This window comes from Mustelus asterias, chromosome 1 (assembly GCF_964213995.1).
Source record: "Mustelus asterias chromosome 1, sMusAst1.hap1.1, whole genome shotgun sequence".
Lineage (NCBI taxonomy): Eukaryota > Metazoa > Chordata > Chondrichthyes > Carcharhiniformes > Triakidae > Mustelus > Mustelus asterias.
Window position 1 is genome coordinate 193,358,367 of NC_135801.1, and position 25,625 is coordinate 193,383,991.

The window sequence follows — 25,625 nt, forward strand, 5'->3', positions numbered from 1 at the left end:
CAGTGGACACATGATGAATGCTGTGGGAAATAGAAAAATGTAACGCCAGATTTGTACGGTGCCTTTCACAACCTCAGGATGTCCCAAAGCCTTTCTTCAGCTTCCATGAAGCACTTTTGAAGTGTATTAATTGTTGTAACGTTAGAAGTATGGCAGGTAAGTCGGTGCATAGCAATCTCCCACAAACAACAAGGTGAAAGGACCAAGTACATTTTTTAAATGTTGTTTAAAGGCTAAATATTGGCTAGGACACAAGGGAGAATGCCACTGCCTTCCTTTGAAGACACTGTGGGATCTTTTATGCCCACTTAAGAGGGAAGATGAGTCCATTGGTCAACATGGACTTGGGTAAAAGATGGCATCTCTGAAAGAGTGGCTCCCTTTTTGTACAATGTTGGGAGAGTCAACCAGACCTTTGTGTTCAAGTCTCCGGAATGAAACTTGAACTCTAACCATCAAGGCGAGATTGCTCCCCACTGAGCCATAGCTAACACAGCAGCAGGCATTGTTTGCAGGAATGGGATCGGCACATTGTTGGAGGGGACATTGTGGAGGAAGTCAGGCAGTGCAGTCCCTGCTCTGAGAATATTTGACTCTAATACAGCGTGACTGAAAAGGAATCTGTTCACATCAACCGCATTGCCACGGGCACCAGTTTCACAAAGTCTGCATATAGTTTACGGATAATGCTGAGATGATTTCAAAAAACTTCAAAAAACATTATTTTTTTCCCAGCTCGACCGAGGTCGACGACATGATCCGGAAATCCACCAATCTCCTGCTGACCAGGACGCTGAGCAATTGTTTACAGAATGTTATCAAGAAGCAGCATGTTGGCCTCACTGAGGTGAGTGATCCCAGAATTCTTCTAGTCTTTGTGTATCTTCTTAGAATCATAGAATCGACAGAGCGGAAGGAGGCCATTCAGCCCATCGAGTCGGCACCAACCCCACCCAGGCCCGATTCCCATAACCTCTCATGTTTACCCTGCTAGTCCCCCTGACACTAGGGTTAATTTAGCATGGCCAGTCCACCTAACTCACACATCTTTGGACTGTGGGAGGAAACCGGAGCGCCCGGAGGAAACCCACACAGACACGGGGAGAACGTGCAAACTCCACACAGACAGTCACCCAAAGCCAGAATTGAACCCGGGTCCCTGTGAGACAGCAATGCTAACCACTGTGCCACCGTGCCCACCCTTCTTGTTTAACAGGTAGGTGCAAATTCAGTTTGATTACAGCACAGAAACTGGCCCTTTGTGCCAACAGCTCCATGCCAGTATCTGTAAGGAGAGAAAAGAGCTGATGTTTTGAGTCCAGATGACCCTTTGTCAAAGCTAAAAGGCATAGAAAGTGGAGATATTTATAGTGCAGTGTGAGGGAATGAAAGATGAGTCATAGCCATAGAAACCAGGGGAAAGGTTGCTAATAGTTGTCCACAGAGAGAATAGAAGGTGTGAATGGCTAAACGGCAAAGAAGCTGAAATCAGAGGGTAAGTTGTGACAGATGAAGATATGGGGGGAGTTGGGGGTAGACGGGGGGTTCTCTTTTGGTTTCAGATTCCAGCATCCATAATTTGCTTTCATTTTAGTTCCATGTCAGTGTTTATGACCCAAGCCTTTTTCCACCATTCTTCATCTAGCTCGTACACAATCCTGTTTCATCCCTTTCTGAACACAGTGGGTATCTCTTGAAATTGATATATTTTGGTGCAGTTTTACTGTTGAGAAAGGTGTGTTGTTTTCTTGATGCTGTTGGAGAAATTAATACTTTCCAGCATCACCTCTCCATCCTCTCTACACCACTCTGCCAACCCTTCAGGGCAGAAATAGCTTGGGATAAAGAGTAAAGCTCACTCTACATTGTCCCATCAAACACTCTCAGGGTGGTTACAGTTAGAAACAGCGTAAAGAACGCTTTATATTGTCCTGTCATATTCCCAGAGCAGATAGAGCATGCGTAAAGCTCCCTCTACACTGTGCAGTCAAAACCTCCTTGGACAATTAGAGCACAGGTTAGATGCAGAGTAAAGCTCCCTCTACTCTGTCCCCATGGAACACTCCCAGGACAGATACAGCACAGGTTAGATACAGAGTAAAGCTCGCTCTACACTGTCCCCATCAAACACTCCCAGGACAGATACAGCACGGGGTTAGATACAGAGTAAAGCTCCCTCTACACTGTCCCCATCAAACACTCCCAGGGCAGGTGCAGCACGGGGTTAGATACAGAATTAAGCTCCCTCTGTACTGTCCCCATTAAAAACTCCCAGGACAGGTACAGCACAGGGTTAGATACAGTGCAAAACTCCCTCTACACTATCTCCATCAAACACTCCCAGGGCAGGTACAGCACGGGGTTAGATACAGAGTAAAGCTCCCACTACACTGTCCCCCATCAAACACTCCCAGGGCAGGTGCAGCACGGGGTTAGATACCGAGTAAAGCTCCCTCTACACTGTCTGCATCAAACACTTCCAGGGCTGATACAGCACAGTTTGGATGTATAAGCAGAGTATAATATGGGCAAATATGAACTTGCCCACTTTGGCAGGAAGATTGAGAAACAGTATGTTATTAAAATGGAACGAGGTGACAGAATTCTGAGGTACAGAGGAATCTGGGTGTCCTGCTACATGAATCACAGAATATTAGAGTGCAGGTGCAGCAAGTGATCGGGAAGGCAAATGGAATGTTGTTGTTTATAGAAAGGGGAACGGAATATAAACTTAGGGATGTTTTGCTGCAGCTGTACAGGGCATTGGTGAGACCACATTTAGAGTACTGTGTACAGTTTTGGTCTCCTTATTTAAGAAATAATATGAATCTGTGAGAAGCTGTTCAGAGAAGGTTTACTCAGCTAATACCTGGGGGACGTCCTTAGAAGAATAAAAGATTTTCTTATTGAAATATATAAGATCCTGAGGGGACATGACAGGTGGATGCTGAGGGGATGTTTCCGCTTGTGGAGTGAATAGAACGAGTCGTTACTGTTTAAAAAGGTAAGCTGGAAATGAGAATTTGTCTCTGAGGGTCATGAGTCTCTGGAACATTGTTCCCCAGAGAGCGGTGAAGGTGGAGTCATTGAATATTTTTAAGGCAGAGGTAGATAGGTTATTGAGTTACAGGATATCAGGAGAAAGTGGGAATGTGGAGTTGAGGCCACAGTCAGATCAGCCATGATCTTATTGAATGGTGGAGCGGGCGTGGGGGCCAAATGGCCCACTCCTGCTCCTAATACGTATGTTTGTATGTGTGACTAAGGCCCTCTTGTATATCGAGTCTCAGCAACAACAGAGACTTGAAGAATATTTATCTTGATATTGTATTTTTCATGATCTCAAGGATACCAATGGAGTATTTCTTTGGCAAATTTAGCACAGTTCTGACGAAGGAAATGCATGGCCAGGCCCCACCGGCTGCCATGACTCAATAACCAAATAAGCTGTATGCTCCTCAAGGGCTTCATCAGTTTAGCATGGCCAGTCAACCTAAAATGCACATCTTTGGACTGAGGGAGGAAATTGGAGCACCCAGAGAAAACACACACAGAAACGGGGAACGTGTAAACTCCACATATACAGTCACCCAAGGCCGGAACTGAACTCCAGTCCCTGGCGCTGTGAGGCAGCAACGCTAGTTAGAATTACTAGTCCTGCAACAATACCACCAAGCTACTGCCGCATCCTTATAAAAAGTTAGGAATGGGCTATAAAAGTAGAGGAGGTTTGCTACAGTTGTACCAGCTGTTGGTGAGACCATATCTAAATAATTGCATTAGAAGCAGTTCAAAGAAGGTTCGCTCGACTGATTCCTCGGATGAAGGAGTTATCTTATGAGGAAAGATCGGATAGGTTGGGCCTGTATCCATTGGCGTTTAGCAAAATGAGGGATGACCTTATTGGAACATATAAGATCCTGAGGAACTTGATAGAGTGGCTACTGAGAGGATGTTTCTCCTTGTGTCAAAGACTTGAATTAGGCAGCACAATTTAAGATGGAGATGAGGAAACATTTTTTCTCTCAGATGGCCATGAGTCTATGGAGTTCTCTTCACCAGAGAGCAGTGGAAGCACGGTCATTGAATATTTTTAAGGCTGGGGGTTAGATAGATTCTTGATTGACAAGGAAGTCATACAATTCATAGAATCCCTACAGTGCAGAAGGAGGCCATTTGGCCCATCGAGTCTGAACCAACTCTCCAAAAGAGCATCGCACCCAGGCCCTATCCCCATAACCCCACATATTTAACCCGCCAACCCCACTAACCTGCATGTCTTTGGACTGTGGGAGGAAACCGGAGCACCCTGAACTGGAAATCCACACGGGGTGAACGTGCAAACTCCACACAGTCACCCAAAGCTGGAATCAAACCCAGGTCCCTGGCACTGTGAGGCAGTAGTGCTAACCACTGTGCCACCGTACTGCCGAGTCAAAGGGTGTAGTGGGGAGACTGGAAAGTAGAGTTGAGGCCACAAGATGTGATCTTATCAAATGGCGAAGGAGGCTCAAGGGGCTGAATGGCCTACTTAGAACATAAGAAATAGGAGCAGCAGTAGGCCATCTAGCCCCTCGAGCCTGCCCCGCCATTCAATAAGATCATGGCTGATCTGATAGTGGTTTAGTTCCACTTACCCGCCCGCTCCCCATAACCCTTAATTCCCTTATTGATCAGAAATCTATCTACCTTCAACTCTTAACTTGTATGTTTGTCAGTAAATTGGCACATCTGATAGTGCAGCACTCCCTCAGTACTGCAGTGGAGTGACTGCCTGGATTGCAAGCTCTGGAGTTACCGTTGAGTCAGTACAGTTTGGATGTAGAGCTTCCCAGCCCCTGCAATGTGCAAGTCCTCCCAAGCTGCAGATCTGGCAATAATTGAATTACAGTAAGAAGTCTCACAACACCAGGTTAAAGTCCAACAGGTTTATTTGGTAGCAAATACCAACATTTGCTACCAAATAAACCTGTTGGACTTTAACCTGGTGTTGTGAGACTTCTTACTGTGCTTACCCCAGTCCAACGCCGGCATCTCCACATAATTGAATTAGGCATGAACTTCTGGAGCAGTGCCAAAATTAGAGTTTCCTTATACCACATGTCACCCAATCAGTATTTTCATGACATTGTTGTCATTTCTTTTCTGTTAATTGTGGCTTCGAATGAATTTAATGCATTGTTTGGATTTCCATACAAATAAATTCCAGATTAAAGCTCCTTTAATTTGTTTTTGTTTAATTAGTTTCTCCCCCGCCCCCCCTCCCCCCAACATTTTTTAACCAGAGACATTTCATGTGTTGTGATGGCTTCTGTCAGGAGTGTCTTCTTGTTAAGCTGGATGTTTCACACATGACTATATTTCAGTTTCCAAACCAATCCGGTTATAAATTCCACCCAGAGATTTTGTATGCTTCACATGGACCGGGGAGCGGTTAGCTGGATGGCTAGGGTACGATGCAGAATAACGCTCATGTCATGTGTTCAATCCCCATCCCATCTGTGATAGTTGATAGCGACCTACCTCCTCACCTTGCCCGATGCTTGTGCGTTGGTGCCCCTCAAGGTATGTATAACCAATTGCCTTTCTCTCATGGCAGGATTCCTTTGTGCACTATGGCTAATTGCCTAATATGGACTGCATGCACACTTCCCCAATGGGACACTCTCCCTGTCACTCAGTCCAAAGAGCGAAGATGCAATAAAGCTGAAGGTGACCAGTTGCAGTGGCTACTAGACTGCCAGACCCTAGAATTGAGAAGCAAGATTCTGTTTACTCTTCTTTAATATTTAACCCTCTTCCCCTCCTCACCACCCAAACCAAACAACAATTACTTACATTTATTTAGTATCTTTAACACACAAAACCTCGAGTATTGCTGAAGGACACATGATGCCGAAGCTTTCAGTCTTGAACTCATCAGGACAATTCGCAAAAATACCAAATGTAAAGGGAACAACATCAATAACCTCAGTGGCACGGTGGTTAGCACTGCTGCCTCACAGCACCAGGGACCCAGGTTCAATTCCCGCTTGGGTAACTGTCTGTGTGGAGTCAGCACGTTCTCCCCATGTCTGTGTAGGTTTCCTCTGGGTGCTCCGGTGTCCTCCCACAGTCTGAAAGACGTGCTGTTTAGGTGCATTGGCCATGTTAAATTCTCCCTCAGTGTACCTGAACAGGCGCCGGAGTGTGGCGACGAGGGGATTTTCACAGTAACTTCATTGCAGTGTTAATGTAAGCCTACTTGCGACATTAATAAATAAACTTAAACTATACTTCATGAGAAGATAGTGCTGATTGGTTAGCAGATGGACTCTGATTGGTAGAGCTGTTGCCATGGAGAATGCAAGATGACCATAGGCTGCTCTGCCCTTTTGAGGGGAGCGGGAGCTGACCGGTGGTGATTTAACCTGAGGATCACCACACCTCAGGCGAGGGGCAAGGTTGAGAAGGCGGACCTTCGTGAATAACCTCAGCCAGTACGGGAATTGAACCCACGCTGTTGCTGTCACTCTGCGTCACAAACTAGCCATCCAGCCAACTGAGCTAACCGACTCCCAGTGCACCGGTTTACCGATGACTGACAGTTAACTGCCAAGCTTTGTTTAGATTAAAATAAGGCAGGTTGATTCTGATTGGTCAAGTCATTGTCCTGGTGAATGGACCAGACAGTTTAGTTGAAAAATGCGCATTGTTTATGTATAATGTTATATATAGTGTTCTTTCTGCTGCAAAGGACAGGGCCCTGTGTATTGATACATTTAGCTTTTACCATGTGTAAGTGAGCCACACTAATTGGTTGTCAGTGTAATTCTTCGTACACTCAGGATTGATTAGCAAATGGCGTCCAATCGTGGAATCATATCTAAGAGAAAACCTCCCAAGGAGCTTCACAGTGGTCTAGTGGGCAAAATTAATGATGGGTACCCGAATGTTTGGTCAAGCAGTAGGTTTTAAGGAGCATATTAAAGGAGCAAAGAGAGGTGGAGAGGTTTAGAGAGGCAATTGCGGAGCTTAGACCCAAGCAACTGAAGGCACGGCTGCGAGTGATGGAGTGGTTCAAATTGGGGAAGCTCGAAGGACAGGTTAAAGGTGTGCAGAGATCTTCACTCAGAAAGGAACCTCAGTTGAAAGTTCATAAGATGTAGGAGCAGAATTAGGCCATTTGGCCCATTGAGCCTGCTCCGCCATTCAATCATGGCTGATATGTTCCTCATCCCCACTTTCCTGCCTTCTCCCCATAACCCTTCAATCCATTACCAATTAAACATCTGTCTAACTCCTCATTAAATTTACTGACTGTCCCAACATCCACCGCACTTTTGGATAGCGAATTCCCTTTGGGAGAAGTAGTTTCTCCTCAACTCTCTTTTAAATTTTGCTACCTGTTATCCTAAGACCGTGACCTCTCGTCCTAGAATGCCCCACAAGAGGAAGCATCCACTCCATGTTTACTTTACCCATACCTTTTATCATCTAATGGATAAAAGGGGAGACTGCCTCAGCAGATTGCAACCTGCTGAAACTAAAGCATTCAATTCCTAGGGTTTCTGAAACTTCAACATTCAAAATTGGCAACGTGTTGACAAGGCTGCCTCACTGTTTTATCACTAGAGAGAAAATCCTCCAAACTCTCTTACAAAGTACTCATTTTCCCCTTATTCTCTTTCTATCATTCAATCATTGGTTAGGTAATGAAACACATTGCAAACGCGGACCATCGACAACCCAGCTGCAGCCTTGGTTATCTTCCATATTCTGACTGAAGATATGTACAACATCTTCACCAGTAATGGAGTGTATGTGCTTTGGGTAGGGGCGGGTGATCACATCGTTCTTTGATCTGTGAATAAAGTAGTTGTGCTGAAGTTGGAGAATTTTTTTACGAGCTCCCATACTTTCCTTATCTGTACATGTTCAGCTGGGTGTCTCACACTCTGTGATTGAGCCTCTCAGGTATGCTAAACCTGTTCAATTGAAGGGGCCAGTGATTCCTTTCAAAGAGTAGGATCAGGCCGTTAGTGCTCCCTTTCATATGGAATCGCTTCGTCAACACCCAATTACACAATCGCTAGTCCCGCGGGAAATGAGGGAAATCTCTTCATTACTTACCCCTGTAAGAAGTCTCACAACACCAGGCTAAAGTCCAACAGGTTTATTTGGTAGCACGAGCTTTCGGAGCACGGCCCCTTCATCAGGTCAGTACTCACCTGATGAGTGAGCAGCGCTCCGAAAGCTTGCGCTACCAAATAAACCTGTTGGACTTTAACCTGGTGTTGTGAGACTTCTCACTGTGCCCCACCCCAGTCCAACGTCGACATCTCCACATCTTAGTTACCCCTGCATCATTATCTGTTTCATAAATAGGGAAACTCTCCTTCAGTACTGAATAAGTGAGAAACTCACTGTTTGAGCTCTTTGGAGAGGAAAGATCTCTCAGTCCGTTGTAATTCCTGCCAGTGCTGCCAATGTATGGTCTGCACATGCTCAAGGTATGTGCATGTACACACCGAGAGCACTAATGTCACCCTTATTTCCTAGTACTCTTCTGTGTGTGCCAGAAATGACTTCACCACGCATTGCAACACCATTGTGTTGGAAAAGCAACGGAGGGTGGGAGTATGAGGAATTTGGGATAGGAACCCAGATGGGTTTTTCCAACAATTGACAATTTTTTATTGAATTCAAATTCCACCATCTGCCGTAGCGAGATTAATCCAGAAACTCAGCGAATGTTCTGGGGACCTGGGTTCGAATCCTGCCACAGGTGGTGGAATTTGAATTCAATAAAAAATATCTGGAATTAAGAATCTACTGATGACCATGAAACCATTGTCGGTTGTCGGAAAAACCCACCTGATTCACTAATGTCCTTTAGGGAAGGAAATCTGCCGTCCTTACCGGGTCTGGCCTACATGTGACTCCAGACCCACAACAATGTGATTGACTCTCAACTGGCTTTGGGCAATTAGGGATGGGCAATAAATGCTGGCCAGCCAGCGATGCCCATGTCCCACAAATGAATAAAAAGGAAAGAGGAGAGAATAGCGGCAAAGGGAATGGAAAAAGCATGGGGAAGCCACAAAGGGAGTGGGTCGGGGAGGGACAAAGGAAATTGGGGAGTGAAGTGGCAAAGGGAGCTGGGAGAAGTGGAGCAAGTGTCAAAGGTAACGGGAGAAGGGACTGTGGGGGGGGGATGTGTGTTGTGTTTTTTCACTGTTTTCCATACTTCTAAAAGATCGGACTTCGAAATAATTTTTTTTCTCTCAACTGCGATGGTTTGGTTTGCAGCAGCATAATGCAGGCAGCTTCTCGGCCTTTTGGCTAAGATCAAGTGTAGCATCGACATGCTGTACTTCGTTGAATTGGGTTACATTTTAGCTTCATTTGAAGCAATTTTTTAAAGCGGCATCTCGGCCTTTTGGCTAAGATGCAAATGAGATCAAACCTTGGAGGAGGTGCAATGCCTACTCCAATCAGCTTGGATCATGTAGATCAAGCCCAAGACAGGAGGTGAGAGCCCTGTCTTGTCAGCTTGGAGCGGGAATGTCTCACTTGTTGAGACTCTGAATTGGACTTGATTTGATTGAATTGGATTAAAAGAAAATGATGCCGGCAGCTGCCCAGTACGTTGCTGACAGTGTGATATCTCAGGCATGAACACTGGGAGTGTGTCCTGTGTGCTTGTGATGTCAACAACCACAGCTGGAAGGAGAAAAGGTGCATTTTGCTGACATTTTATGACTTCATCACAACTGCGGTGCATTGGCAGCAAAATCTAATACAAATCTAAGAAGGTTGTGGTGTTGTTGTATTAATTGCTGGTCAGATAATCCCAGTGGGTCGAATTAATTCTGGTCACCAGGTCATGGGGAGAGGATTATGCTCCTAGAACTTGGCAAAAAGCAGCAACAGATGTTTGTGAGGGGAAAGGTCAAGGAAGTTCGCTTTATTTCCTTTAGAGAAAAGGAGGCATTTTGGGGACAGAGGTTGGTGTCAATCGAAGCATTCAAGGTGTGAAGGACAGAGACAAAGTCGATCCAGGTAAATTAGTTTGTTGACTTGAAGGATTCAGATCCCAAAATGAGGAAATTATGGGCCTGAAAGGAAGTCAGGCGGAAGCTTCCTCTTACAACAACAACTTGCATTTATATTGTACCTTTAACTGAGTAAAAACATCCCAATGCACTTCACAGCAAATTCATCCAACAAAACCTGTCGCTGGGCCACAGGACGAGGTTTGGGTCAGGTGACTCAGATGCGTGGTAGGTGAGAAGTGATAAATCTGTACTGTGCCTCAATGGCAGTAATTTAGCCTCCAAGCCAGACGCTTGTGGCTTCAAGTCCTCCTCCACCACTTACGCACATGATCTCTGGCAACACTAGATTAAAGAAATACTGAGGGAGTGCTGCAGTGTCAGAGAAGGTCCAATCTGCCTCCTCAGAGCTTTGTCGAAGTTTAGTCAGTACTATTTTGAAGAAGACCAAGGGTCCCGGCTTGGGTCACTGTCTGTGCGTTCTCCCCGTGTCTGCGTGGGTTTCCTCCGGGTACTCCGGTTTCCTCCCACACCCCAAAGAAGTGCTGGTTAGGTTGATTGGCCACGCTAAATTGCCACTTCGTGTCAGGGTGACTAGTAGGGTAAATATGTGGGGTTATGGGAATAGGGCCTGGGTGGGATCGTGGTTGGAGAACTCGATGGGCCGAATGGCCTCGTTCTGCACTGTCGGGATTCTATGATTTTACGACTACACTGAAGTATTAATTGGCTATTAACCCTTTTGGGATGCCATGAGATCCTCTGAAGGGCTACATCAGTATAATATCTTTCTTGCTCTACAAAACATTGGTCAGGCACCAATTAGAGCACAGTGTCAATTATTAGATGTTTCCATATGGGAGTAACAACACTTTGCATTTATAATTTGCAGGTATAATTATTACAAATTATTGCAATTACAAACGTATGAATTAGGAGTTGGCAACTCGGTTCCTGGAGCCTGCATTACCATTCAGCAAGATCATGACTGGTTTGCTTTTAACCTCAACTCCACATGCCCACCCGATAACCTTTCACCCCTTGTTTATCAAGAATCTATCTCGCTCTGACTTTAAAATATTCAAAGACTCTGCTTCCACTGTCTTTTGAGGAAGAGAGTTCCAAAGACTCACCACCCTCTGAGAGAAAACATTTCTCTTCATCTCTGTCTTCAACGGGCAACCCCTTATTTTTAAACAGTGACCCCCAGTTCTAGATTCTCCCACAAGGGAAACAACTTTTCCACATCCACCCTGTCAAGTCCCCTCGGGATCTTATTTTTTCTTTATCCATTCTATGGGACGTAAGCGTTGCTGGCAGGACCAACATTTATTGCCCATCCCTAACTGCCCTCCGTTCCAGCAGGCATTTGAGAAACAACCACATTGCTATGGATCTTGAGTCGCATGTAGGCCAGTCCAAGTAAGGACGGTGGATTTCCTTCCCTAAAGGACATCAGTGAACCAGACGGGTTTTTATGACAAACGACAATGGTTTCATGGTCATCATTAGACTTTTAATTCCAGATTTGTATTGAACTCAACTTTCACCATCTGCAGTGGTGGGACTTGAACCCTGGTGCCTGGATCTTGTCCTGGGTCTCTGGATTACAAGTCCAATGACAATACCACTACGTCACTGCCTTCCTTTAGTCAAGTCACCTCTTATTCTTCTAAACCTCAGCAGATACAAGTCTAGCTTGTCCACATAAGACAATCCACCCACTCCAGGTATTAGTCTTGTCAACCTTCTCTGAACTGCTTCCAACACATTTACAACCTTGTATGCAAATTGCAATTTGCACTGTTTAAAAAAAAATCCTCACCACTTTACGCAGGTGAATTATAACATGGACACTGTTCCAAAGAAGGTGAATTCAGTGGGACAACGAACAGCTTAAGGTTTTGTAACTGAATACTTGCAGCATTTGAAACAAAATGGATGAATTAGTTGCACAGATAGATGTAAAGGGGTATGATATAGTTGGCATTACAGAGACATGGCTCCAAGGTGAGCAAGGATGGGAACTAAACATTGAGGGCTATTCAGTGTTTAGGAAGGACAGATGGAAAGGAAAAGGTGGTGGAGTTGCATTGTTGATTAAAGATGATATTGATAAGATAGTGAGGAAAGATATTAGCATAGATGAAGTGGAATCTGTATGGGTCGAGTTAAGAAACAACAAGGGGCAAAAAACATTGGTGGGTGTGGTATACAGACCACCAAACTGTAGTGGTAATGTTGGGAAAGACATGTTACATGGATAAGATGGATATAGAGGGATATGGGCCAAATGCGGGCAATTGGGACTAGCTTAGATGTTTAAAAAAAAGGTGGCATGGACAAGTTGGGCCAAAGGGCATGTTTCCATGCTGTAAACCTCTATGACTCTATAACTCTATTAGACAAGAATCATGTGTTAAAGGAACATCTGTGATTATGGATGACTTTAATTTGCATATAGATTGGGAGAGCCAAATTAATCATAGAAATCATAGAAACCCTACAGTGCAGAAGGAGGCCATTCAGTCCATCGAGTCTGCACCGACCACAATCGCACCCAGGCCTACCCCCACATATTTTACCCACTAATCCCTCTAACCTACGCATCTCAGGACTCTAAGGGGCAATTTTTAACCTGGCCAATCAACCTAACCCGCACATCTTTGGACACAGTACAAAAGTACCACTAGTACACTAGTACCACAGTACAAATCTCTGAATCACAGTACAAAAGAGGAGGAATTTCTGGAGTGCAAACGGGGTAGTTTTCTGGAGCAATATGTTGAGGAACCAGCAAGGGAACACGCTATTTTGGACTGGGTGTTGTGCAATGAGAAAGGCTTAATTGGCAATCTAGCTGTGAGAGAACCCTTGGGGACGAGTGGCCATAATATGGTAGAATTCTTTGTCAAGGCGGGTAATGATGTAGTTGATTCTGAGACCAGGTTCCTGAATCTCAATAAAGGGAACTATGATGGTATGAGGCATGAACTGGGCATGATAGACTGGGAAACATTATTGAAAGGAAAGACAGTGGACAGGCAATAGCAGCCATTTGAAGAACAAATAGGTGAACTCTAGAAGTTGTTTATTCCTGTTTGACACAAGAGTGGTATGGGAATTGTGGCCAAACCATGGCCTACAAGGGAAATCAGAGATTGTGTCAGATTCAAGGAAGAAGCACACATATTGGCAAGAAAAAACTTTAGGCTGAGGATTGGGAGCAGTTTAAAATTCAGCAAAGGAAGACCAAGGGATTGATTAAGAAGAGAAAAATAGAGTATGAAAGTAAGCTAGCAGGGATCATAAAAACTGACTGTAAAAGTTTCTATAGATATGTAAAGAGAAAAAGATTGACAAAAACGAATGTAGGCCCCTTACAGTCAGAAACGGGAGAAATCATAATAGAATCATAGAGGTTTACAGCATGGAAACAGGCCCTTCGGCCCAACTTGTCCATGCCGCCCTTTTTTTTTAAAGCCCTAAACTAATCCCAATTGCTCGCATTTGGCCCATATCCCTCTATGCTCATCGTACCCATGTAACTATCTCAATGCTTTTTAAAAGATAAAATTGTATCCGCCTCTACTACTACCTCTGGCAGCTTGTTCCAGACACTCACAACTCTCTGTGTGAAAAAATTGCCCCTCTGGACACTTTTGTATCTTTCCCCTCTCACCTTAAACCTATGCCCTCTAGTTTTAGACTACCTTTGGGAAAAGATATTGACTATCTACCTTGTCTATGCCCCTCATTATTTTATAGACCTCTATAAGTTCACCCCTCAGCCTCCTACGCTCCAGAGAAAAAAGTCCCAGTCTATTCAACCTCTCCTTATAACTCAATCCATCAAGTCCCGGTAGCATCCTAGTAAATCTTTTCTGCACTCTTTCTAGTTTAATAATATCCTTTCTATAATAGGGTGACCAGAATTGCACACAGTATTCCAAGTGTGGCCTTACCAATGTCTTGTACAACTTTAACAAGATGTCCCAACTCCTGTATTCAATGTTCTGACCGATGAAACCAAGCATGCCAAATGCCTTCTTCACCACTCTGTCCACCTGTGACTCCACTTTCAAAGAGTTATGAACATGTACCCCTAAATCTCTTTGTTCTGTAACTCTCCCCAACGCCCTACCATTAACTGAGTAAGTCCTGCCCTGGTTCAATCTACCAAAATGCATCACTTCGCATTTGTCTAAATTAAACTCCATCTGCCATTTGTCAGCCCACTGGCCCAATTGATCAAGATCCCGTTGCAATTGGAGATAACTTTCTTCACTGTCCACTATGCCACCAATCTTGGTGTCATCTGCAAACTTACTAACCATGCCCCCTATATTCTCATCCAAATCATTAATATAAATGACAAATAACAGTGGGCCCAGCACTGATCCCTGAGGCACACCGCTGGTCACAGGCCTCCAGTTTGAAAAACAACTCTCTACAACCACCCTCTGGCTTCTGTCAAGAAGCCAATTTTGTATCCATTTAGATACCTCACCCTGGATCCCTTAAGGTTTAACTTCATGCAACAACCTACCATGTGGTACCTTGTCAAAGCCCTTGCTAAAGTCCATGTAGATGGGGAATATAGTGGGGAATAAAGAAATAGCTGAGGAGTTAAATTTGTACTTTGCTTCAGTCTTCACAAAGGAAGACATTAATAATGTGCCAGAAGTGCTGAGAGAAACATGTTTTAGTGAAGAACTGAAGGAAATCAGCATTAGTAGAGAAATGATTTTGGGGAAATCGATTGGATTGAAGATGGATAAATCTCCAGGTCCTGATAATCTTCATTCCAGAGTACTTGAGGAAGTGGCCCTGGAAATAGTCGATCCATTGATGGTTATTTTCCAAAATTTTTGGACTCTGGACTGGTTCCTACAGATTGGAGGGTAGCTAATGTAAGCCCGCTATTCAAAAAGGGAGGTAGAGAGAAAACAAGGAACTATGGACCAGTGAGCCTAAGGTCGGTTGAGATGGAGGAGATTAGAAAGATTGGGAGGGGTGAGCTATGATGTATTTTGAATCTGAGATATTTCCCCCGATTCATTGACCCATTGACTCCAGTTTTGCTGGAGCTCTTTGATGCATTTGGTCAAATGTGGCCTTGATGTCAAGGGCAGTCACTCTCGCCTCACTTCTGGAGGTCAACTCTTTTGACTATATTTGAACCAAGCTGTAATGAGGTGAGTGAGCAGGTTGTTGCTAAGCAAATGCCACTTTGATGCACTGTTGATGACCCTTTCTATCACTTTACTGATCATTGATAGTAGTCTGATGGGGCAGTAATTTGCCGGATTGGAGTTGTCCTGCTTCTTGTGTACAGGAGATGCCTGGGCAATTTTCCACATTGCTCAATAGATGCTAGTGTTGCAGATATACCGGTACAGCTTGGCTAGGGGCGCGGCAAGTTCTGGAGCACATGTCTTCAGTACTAATGCCGGATTCTGGGGCACATGTCTTTGGTACTATTGTGGGAAAATTGTTAGCGCCCATAGTCTTTGCAGTTTCTAGTGCCTTCAGCTGTTTCTTGATATCATGTGAAGTGAATTGAATTGGCTGAAGACTGACATCTGTGATGCTGAGGACCTCCGGAGGAAATCGAGGTGGATCATCCAGTGATTACTTCTGGTTGAAGATTGTTGCAAATACTTCAGCTCCGTTTTTTCCACTGATGTGCTGGGTTCCTCCATCATTGAGGATGGAAGTACTTGTGGAGTCACCTTGTGGAGTTGATGGCCAGGGAGAAGGATGGAATGTGTGGTTGGTGATAAAAGAATGTCTTTGGTTTTTTTGCAATATTTAAAGGGGCAGTTGCAACTTCTACAAACCAGGATCTCTGATGAGCAGTTTGACAACAGTGTCAGAAAAGGAATGAAAAGTAGACATTGGACAAATAGAGCTGGTTGTGATATACGTGGAAGTGGACCAACTTCGGACAAATGATTGCCAAGGGGCAGTGTATATATGAACAAGAAGCCAATGATAGATTGATGGGAGACTTCAGAGGATGATGGCGTAAAAGGAAAGGTAAAGTCGCCATAGTCCCAATTGACCTCGCCGGCTCTCCCGTTTGAGGAGGAGAGCTGACTGGTGGTGATCTAACCTGAGGGTCACCACACCTCAGGTGAGGGGCAAGGTTGAGAAGGCGGGACCTTCATGAATAACCTCAGCTGGTACAGAAATTGCACCCATGCTGATGTTTGCATTGCACTGCATCACAAACCAGCCATCCAGCCAATTGAGCTGACCTGGAATCAGGCCAACCTCTGCATGATTCATGGCGCATGTCCTCAGAGGAGTCATCTATCATAATCTAGATTTAGGAACAGTCTGAAAGGCAAGTTGAAAAGGTTTGACCTGTTTGTGGTAACTCATGCCCTCTGGCCATTCCCCCATGTCACGTCATACTGTCCCCGCCAATTCATGATGTATTTTTGTCTGTGAGCCCAGTCCAATAAAAACATTCTGTTTTGACAACACAAGTGAATTGTTGACTTTGCTTGATTGACATCTCTGAGTGGTTATAATGACAAAAAATGCTGGATAAACTCAGGTCTGGCAGCATCTGTGGAGAGAGAAACAGAGTTAACATTTCAAGTTCATATGACTCTTCTACAGAACTGAAGAGGGAGATGTTCTTTCTAAGACCTGTTTTGTTAATGTTTCGATGTGGATGTGAACAAGATTAAGAGGTGTGTAGTGTTAGAAGCCTCTGTTTTGATACTTTAGTAGTCTTTCTGATTGATACATTAATGGGGTTGTAAGAATAGTGTTTTTCAAAAGAGGATTTGTGAATGGGAATGGATGTTTTTTTCTCTCTGTACTTGCCATCATTATTTCATGGGTCATTGGTTATGTACGTAGCGCATACTGGATGAATGGGCATGGAAGGGGCATGAGTGGGCATTGAGCGGCATGGAGAGTATGAGGGGCTATGGGGAGTGGTGGAGGGGCTTGAGTTGGCATGGAGAGCATGAAGGGTTATGGGGAATGGTGGGTGGGCTTGAGTTGGCATGGAAGGTATCAGGAGTGGGGAGGGATCAAGAGTAGAAGGTCTAAAATCTTAGAACACAAGTGAGGCGAAGGCCCAGAGACCCGAGGCAGTCTAACCAATCTACCTCAGCACTCGCCCCATCCCCATGGCCACCAATGCTCTGCTTCCAGGGTTGTCCAACTCCATCCCAAACTCTTCCCCTGCCAGAGCAAGCATCTTGTGTATTGGGGCACTTCTTAACCAAGGTGGTTCAAGCGAGTTGGGAAATCTCCACCTTGGCTACCAAAATCTGGCTTAAGTTCTTTGGAATAGAGAAAGCCAAGTGAAGTTTTACTCAGTTTTTAAAAAACGTATAGCGTTTTGTCAGTGAATAGGGAAAGACTATTTCCTCCTGTTGGAAAGTCACTGATGGTGAGTGTCGTGAATTTAATGTTGTGACTAGGTAAGTAACAAGAGAGGTTAAGATAATGGAGCATCTGATATTTTGCTGCAGGAGGGGGCAAAACAGGACCACTTTTTTTAAAGGAAATCAGAGGAAGATACAGGCGTGTGATGAGAATGCAGGGCAGGGGGAATTAGTTGTGGATTGCTCAAGCAAAGATCCTGCATGAGGAATCATATTGCCCAGAATTATGGCAGTCAAGCCATCGTACCTGCTCTGTCTCTGGATGAGAGCTTGCCAAATAGTCCCAACCCCCCATCCTGTTTTTCCATAACTGTACATTTTCTCCTTTTTAAGTATTTACCTAATTCTCTTTTGAAAGTTACTATAGATCTGCTTCCACCACCATTTAGTGCAACGTGGTGGCACAGTGGTTAGCACTGCTGCCTCACAGTGCCAGGATCCCGGGTTCATTTCTGGCTTCGTGTGACTGTGTGGAGTTTGCACATTCTTCCCGTGTCTGCATGGGTTTCCTCCAGGTGCTCCGGTTTCCTCCCACATTCCAAAGATGTGCAGGTTAGGTTGATTGGCCATGCTAAATTTCCCCTTAATGTCAGGGGGATTAGCAGAGTAAATACCTGAGGTTATGGGGATAGGGCCTGGGTGGGCTTGTTGTTGGTATCGGCTTGATGGGCCATATGGCCTCCTTCTGCACTGTAGGGATTCTGTGAGTGGCATGGTGGCACAGTGGTTAGCACTGCTGCCTCACAGGGCCAGGGACCTGGGTTCGATTCCCGGCTTGGGTCACTGTCTCTGTGTGGAGTTTGCACGTTCTCCCCATGTCTGCGTGGGTTTCCTCCGGGTGCTCCGGTTTCCTCCCACATTCTGAAAGACGTGCTGGTTAGGGTGCATTGACCTGAACAGGCGCCGGAGTGTGGCGACTCGGGGAATTTCACAGTAACTTCATTGCAGTGTTAATGCAAGGCTTACTTGTGACACTAATAAATAAACTTTAACTTTGCGATTCTGATGTGGTGCATTGCGGATCATAACTTGTTGCACAAGTTATGACTCCACTTGTGATGGGTTGAAGAGATCACCTTCTATGCTGTATTTTACTACGTTTCATTTATAGGTTACATATAGAGAAGGACTTCAGATGGTAAACCTGAAGGGTGCATTGTCCATTAACCAGCTCACTCCTCCCCTTCCCTTTACAGCTTGTACAGATTATCATTAATACAACACATCTGGAGCGATCCTGCAAGTTTCTGGAGGAGTTCATCACAAACATTACCAATGTACCTCCTGAGACCATTCATGCCACCAAGCTGTATGGAACAGCCACCTTCAAGGTAAAGCATGTCTCTGTACTGTGTGCCACAAGCATTTAGGCAGAACTCCTGTAAAATCAAATTAGATGGACTGTGCCTGGAATTCTCCTCTTGATGCACCTATACCAACAGCTCAAACAGCCCTTCGTATTTTCCACAGGGACAGCCAGGGATGACATTAAACGTCAACCACCCCCTCTTCTGGAATATTATCTTTTTCCCAGTAATGTCATTGCATCTTCTAAGATCCACCTCAACAGGCACACGGAACACCAGTCTTAGCCACAGCAGGGCAACTCCCTCAGTGATACATGGGAGCATCAAGTTACATTGTGTGCTCAGGACCTGGCTGTTCCCCTTTGATACAAACCCCCAAGCCCACTCCCAAATTAGTTTCAGCCAACTCCCATTAATAACTTCAGTATACCTTCCCCATAAGAATTCCATGCCTGTTGATGGAGTAAGTATGGGGAAACTGTTCCACTGCCAGAAACATTATGAAGCAGATGACACAGATTTGACAAAAGAATGATGGTGGGTAGTGGGGGGTGGGGAGGGGGCGGCTGTGGTGGGGGGATGAGATTTTTTTTCAATCAATGAGTTGTCGGTATCTGGAATGCGCGGCAGGAAAGGGTGGTGGAAGCGGATTCAGCAGCAACTTTGAAAAGCCAATTGGATAAATATTTGAGATGGAGAACTTTGCAGGAACGCGGGGAAGAGAAGCGGGACAGTGGAACCAATTGGAGAGCTCCTGTCAGATCCAGCATGGGCACGAGGGGCCGAATGCCTGCTTTCTGTGTTGCAAGATTCTCGAAGCTACTGGAGATATTTCTGTGGTTGTGATTTCTGTTTTGACATTGACTAGGTTGCTGTGTCCGTGTGAAACGTAAGTCACCAGCCGGCGGTGTTTGACCAGAATGTGTGGGGTATTTGTATTTGCGCAGGACTGTCGGCATGCTGCAGAGGAGGAGATCTACACAAAGCTGAACCAGAAGATTGACCAGTTCCTGCAGCTGGCAGACTATGACTGGATGAGAGCAGAGCCCAATGGCCACGCCAGTGACTACTTAGTCGACCTCATTGCTTTCCTACGCAGTACGTTTGCTGTGTTCACACACTTGCCGGTGAGTACAACCATTTAAAACCTGTATTGCACCCATTTCTTCTTCGAGGAAAAAAACATGTCCCCACCTGTAGATCTTCTCTCCTCTCTCGGAAAGGCTGGTCATTACTGCAGAGGCAATTCTGCAGAAACTACCAGGTACCTAAATAGCGGGTGAATCGTGGAGGGCTAAGTGTAGTTCTGTGCTCACCTGGTATCCACATATCCGGCTAATTTAGTTTTCCTGAATCATCGTCACTGTAGTAATGTAAGAAATGTGGTCGCCAATGTAGAGGCAGGATATCGGTTTTGATTGAGGAATGAATATTGCCCAGGGCCCTGGGAGATAGTGTCAAGACATCTTTTACTTCCACCCAGTATGATAAATGGAGTCTTGGTTTGATGTCTCTCTCAGCCCTCTCTCAGCTTTCTCTTTCACTTAGCTCGCCAACCTCCTCTAATTATTGCCCTTCTAGTCCCCTTTGTGTCCCCCCCCCACCCCCCAAACCCAATCACACAGCTGAGCCATGGTGCCATGGACTTGGCTCCAGCCGCACTCCCAAGGTGAACCATCACTGTCATCAGTACTCAGAACTCAACACTGGTTGAAGAATGAAAAATGTATTTGGGGGACTCCTGCACTAACCTGCCTGTTTCTTCTTGACCGGTGAGCACCCATTCCCTGTCTCCCTGCACAGTCTTAAGCTGCGGGGAGACCACATCTGTAAACGCTAAAAACTCACAACCTCATGGTCGCATCAGTGACGCCATCTGCTGCTCAAGCTTTAGAATTGGTCTCTGGTCTGCCTCGCAGAGATCCCATTCCGGAACGGAGGGACACAGGAGCAGGAGTCGGTCATTTAGCCCGTTGATCCTCCTTCACCATTCAATACAATCATGGCTGATCATTCAGTTCAATGCATTCCTCCCCACACTATCCCCATTTCTCTTTATGTCATTGGTATCAATACTTAGCACTGCTGCCAGGGATCCAGCTTCAATTCCGGCCTCAGGTGACCATCTGGGTGAAGTTTGCACGTTCTTATCATGTCTGCGTGGGTTTCCTCCGGGTGCTCCGGTTTCCTCCCACAGTCCAAAGATGTGCGGGTTAGATGGATTGGCCATGATCAATGTGCCAGGTTACGGGGATAGGGCGGGGTAGGTGAAACATTAACCTGATGCCCTGATTGTCCTTTAAGGAGGATGTCAAAGATCCCATGGCAAAGGGTGGCAGTTATTGACGGTTTCCTGGTCATCATTTATTCCTCAACCAATGACACTGAAAGCAGGTTATACTTTTATTTCTGAATGTCTCACTGGATGGAGTGACAGCACAAACTCCCTCATGGGGATTTAAGCTGCTCAGCAAACATTGCACAATAGTTGAGATAGAATTCCATCGAGTAACGTAGTCTCACTTCTTGAGCATTTGGTGCCAGGCTAAAACAAATGGAGCAGAAGAGCCTACTACTGACAAAGACTACTGCCATCATTGTCAACAGTCGCCACTTCATCGCCACAGAAAATGGCAAGTTATTTCCTGGGCCTTCCTCATAGTGCGATCTGTTGGCGGATCAGTGAGATGCTGAAGTTACGGACCGTGTGTACCCACGACATGTCTTCCGATTGCAGCCATCGGAATCTTCTGGTCATTATCAGGTTGCTGTTGCAATGAGCTTGGGAGGAGTTTCAACTCGTTCCTTATTGGCAAAGGTTGGAAGCACAAGACTGCTCTTAATTAAACCTCAAAACAGCTTTCCCCTTGCTTCAAAACTTGACCTTTGAATTTCCAGTCATGGCCACCCTTGGGATCTTTGAGTAACACTTAATTATCAAACTCTGGGTTGTTCATCAAAGTGTTTCCCAGCCCTCAAACTTGAATTTGCTAAGACAGTTAGATAACTGCCTCCTCTCTGTGGGCTGCCATTAGCAGCCTTTCCCCTTGTTTTTGTGGCTATGACTCATGTTTCATTCCCTCCCCCTGCAGTATAAATATCTCCCATTTTCTCTTCCTTTTAGCTCTGACAAAGGGTTATCTGGACTCGAAACGTCAGCTCGTTTCTCTCCTTACAGATGCTGAGATTTTCCAGTACTTTCTCTTTTGGTTTCAGATTCCAGCATCTGCAGTAATTTGCTCTTATCCAGTAGATAACTGCCTTGGTCGGACAAGGAATGAGAGGGTTACAGAACGAGTCATCGTCTACTGCAATGGCTACATTGGGAAAGAGTAGGGCCAAGGATAGCATCATGCATTGAGCTCTGTTGTTAGCCGATAAATATACACTGGAAACATTTAAATGGAAATAATGAATATTTATTTAAATTAGAACAGATTTTTTTTCAGATATTGTTTACGCTTTAGGAAGTTCCAAATTCACTGAAGAACTGCTCTGTTAAAAGAAAAAACAAGCTTGCATTCAGATTGTACCTTTCACAGCTTGTTCCAAAGCAAGCACGTCACAATTCATTAATTATTTCTGACAGTCACGGTTGCTTTGTGGCTGCAGGTTGGCACAACCGCACAATCCCACAGGCAACAAATGAGTGGACTGGCTAGTTACTCCACTGTTTGTTCAGGTAGCTATCTGCTCATGTTTGTACTGAGTCTTGAACTCTGGAGAGCAGGATGAGTGTGCTAATACCTGAACTAAGCTCGCACGAAGGCCGGAATCTTATCACCGTTCTGGCTGGTAGGATTTTCCCATCCCGTCGCAGTGAGCGGAGATTTGGCTGGCCGCCAAATTTGCTACAGTGAACGTGGTGTGAACGGTGGGTAAGATCGCACCCAAAGAATCTCACAAATGTCCAACAAGAATTCAAGATGAGGGGGTTATCATATGAGGAAAGATTGAGCAGATTGGATCTATACCCATTGCAATTTAAAAGGTTATTTTTTTTTTAAAACACGGGATCTTGAGAGGACTTGACAGGGTGGGTGCTGAGAGGAGGTTTTCCCTTGTGGGGGAGTCGCAAACTAATGGACACAGTTTAAAAGTTGGGCGTCTCTCCTTTAAGACTGAGATGAGAAATGTTTTCTTTCAGAGAGTCGTTCGTCTTCGGAAATTTCTTCCCAAGAGAGCAGCCGAGGCTGGGTCATTGAATATATTCAAGGCTCAGTACGAAAATGTTTGATAGGCAAGGGACTCGAGGGTTATGAGGGACTGACAGGAAAGTGGGCTTGAGGCCACAAGTAGATCAGCCATAATTTTATCAAATTGCAGAGTAAGGTAGAGGGGCTGAATGGCTTTCTGCTGTTCATAATTATTGTGTTCTTGTATCCCTAAATGACCTGCATCCAAAAAAAATTGGAGTATTTCCTACACACTACAACCCCACATTGAGCACTTGGTGTATTTTTGGTGCTATTGATAGAGGAATGTTGGCCAGGAGAACACTCTTGGGCCCTGGTGCTATGTCTTGCTTGAAGATTTGATTTGATTTATTATTGTCACATGTATTAGTGCACAGTGAAAAGTATTGTTTGTTGTGCGCTATACAGACAAAGCATACCGTACATAGAGAAGGAAGGAGAGTGCAGAATGTAGTGTTACAGTCATAGCTAGGGTGCTGAGAAAGATCAACTTATTGCAAGATAGGTCCATTCAAAAGTCTGACAGCAGCAGGGAAGAAGCTGTTCTTGAGCCGGTTGCTCCGTGACCTCAGACTTTTGTATCTTTTTCCCGCTGGAAGAAGGTGGAAGAGAGAATGTCCGGGGTGCGTGGGGTCCTTACTTATGCTGGCTGTTTTTCCATGGCAGCGGGAAGTGTAGACAGTGTCAATGAGTGGGAGGCTGGTTTGAGTGATGGACTGGGCTTCGTTCATGACCCTTTGTAGTTTCTTGCAGTGTTGGTCAGAGCAGGAGCCATGCCAAGCTGTGATACAACCAGAAAGAATGCTTTCTATGGTGCATCTGTAAAAGTTGGTGAGAGTCGTAGCAGACATGCCACATTTCCTTAGTCTTCTGAGAAAGTAGAGGCATTGGTGGGCTTTCTTAACTATAGCGTTGGCATGGAGGGACCAGGACAGGTGGTTGGTGATCTGGACACGTAAAATCTTGAAGCTCTCGACCCTTTCTACTTCGTCCCTGTTGATGTAGACAGGGGCATGTTCTCCACTACGCTTCCTGAAGTCGATGACAATCTCCTTCATTTTGTTGACATTGCGGGAGAGATTATTGTTGCCGCACCAGTTCACCAGATTCTCTATCTCATTCCTGTACTCTGTCTCGTCATTGTTTGAGATCCGACCCACTACGGTGGTGTCATCAGCAAACTTGAAAATCAAGTCGGAGGGGAATTTGGCCACACAGTCATAGGTGTATGAGGAGAATAGGAGGGGGCTGAGAACACAGCCTTGTGGGGCACCGGTGTTGAGGATGATCGTGGAGGAGGTGTTGTTGTCTATCCTTACTGGTTATGGTCTGTGAGTTAGGAAGTTCAAGATCCAGTCGCAGAGGGAGGTGCCGAGACCCAGGCCACGGAATTTGGAGATGTGTTTCGTAGGAAAAATGGTGTTGAAGGCTGGGTTGTTGTCGATAAATAGGAGTCTGACATAGATGCCTTTGTTATCTAGGTGTTCCAGGGTTGAGTGGACCGGTAGGGCGGCACGGTAGCACAGTGGTTAGCACTGCTGCTTCACAGCTCCAGGGACCTGGGTTCGATTCCCGGCTTGGGTCACTGTCTGTGTGGAGTTTGCACATTCTCCTCGTGTCTGCGTGGGTTTCCTCCGGGTGCTCCGGTTTCCTCCCACAGTCCAAAGATGTGCGGGTTAGGTTCATTGGCCATGCTCAAATTGTCCCTTAGAGTCCTGAGATGCAGAGGTTAGAGGGATTAATGGGTAAATATGTAGGGATATGGGGGTAGGGCCTGGGTGGGATTGTGGTCGTTGCAAACTCGATGGGCCGAATGGCCTCTTTCTGTGCTGTGGGTTTCTATGATTCTATGATTTCTATGAGTGCAGGGCCAGGGAGATGGCGTCTGCTGTGGGCCTGTTGCGACGGTAGGCAAACTGTGGTGGATCCAGTGAGTCATTTCCAACAGTGCAGCGCTTTCTCTGCACTGCACTCAGATTATGGGTTCACACCCCACTCGGAGGCAAACCGGTTCACTGATTCAAGCTGACCCTAGTTCCTGCTTTTTGAACCCCTTCTTCTGGTCATCACTCTAATTTATTCAACAGCTGTGGATTTTCAAAGGGATGAAATTTGAAGGGAGATGGATCAGTGGAGTGGGCTCCTCTTGAGGGATTTCATTAATAACCCAGAGTTACAGTGGTAAGGGATTCAATTGTAAGGGGAACAGACGCGTTTCTATGACTACAGAAGAGACTCCAGGATGGTATGTTGCCGCCCTGGTGCCAGGGGTCACAGATGTCACTGAACGGCTGCAGGGCATTCTGAAGGGGGAGGGCAAACAGACAGAGACCGTGGTACATATTGGTACCAACGATATAGGTAGAAAAAGGGATGAGGTCCTGTAAGCAGAATTTAGGGAGCTAGGAAGTAGATTAAAAAACAGGACTCAGAAGATAGTAATTTCTGGATTACTTCCGATGCAATGTGGTGCAGGAGGGTTCACTAAACAGCCAGCCTTTTACTTCCCTCGCAGCAATCCAGTTAAACTCCTCCATGGAGGACATTGTTTTGGACTGTCAACTCTCCGGATATACTGCAAGATGTCTCATTTAGACACCAGTCATTCTAGAAAATCAGCTAGTGCAATGGATTCCAAAAGCTGTGTGGACAGGTCGTGCGCCAAAACGT

The 25,625-nt window shown here is 45.3% G+C and overlaps 1 protein-coding gene and 1 non-coding gene across 3 annotated transcripts in view; both read left to right on the plus strand.

Annotated features, from left to right (window-relative positions):
- Positions 1 to 25,625, plus strand: part of exoc6b (exocyst complex component 6B) — a 631,370-nt gene that overhangs the window by 456,502 nt on the left and 149,243 nt on the right. For both annotated transcript variants that reach the window (XM_078224516.1, XM_078224517.1), the window contains 3 exons: positions 736 to 847; positions 18,649 to 18,783; positions 19,707 to 19,886. In XM_078224516.1, the coding sequence (XP_078080642.1) occupies positions 736 to 847; positions 18,649 to 18,783; positions 19,707 to 19,886 (427 nt within the window). The remainder of the gene's footprint in view (positions 1 to 735; positions 848 to 18,648; positions 18,784 to 19,706; positions 19,887 to 25,625) is intronic.
- On the plus strand, positions 9,305 to 9,490 carry LOC144501726 (U2 spliceosomal RNA). Its single transcript, XR_013499180.1, has one exon. It is a non-coding gene; the product is annotated as a U2 spliceosomal RNA (small nuclear RNA).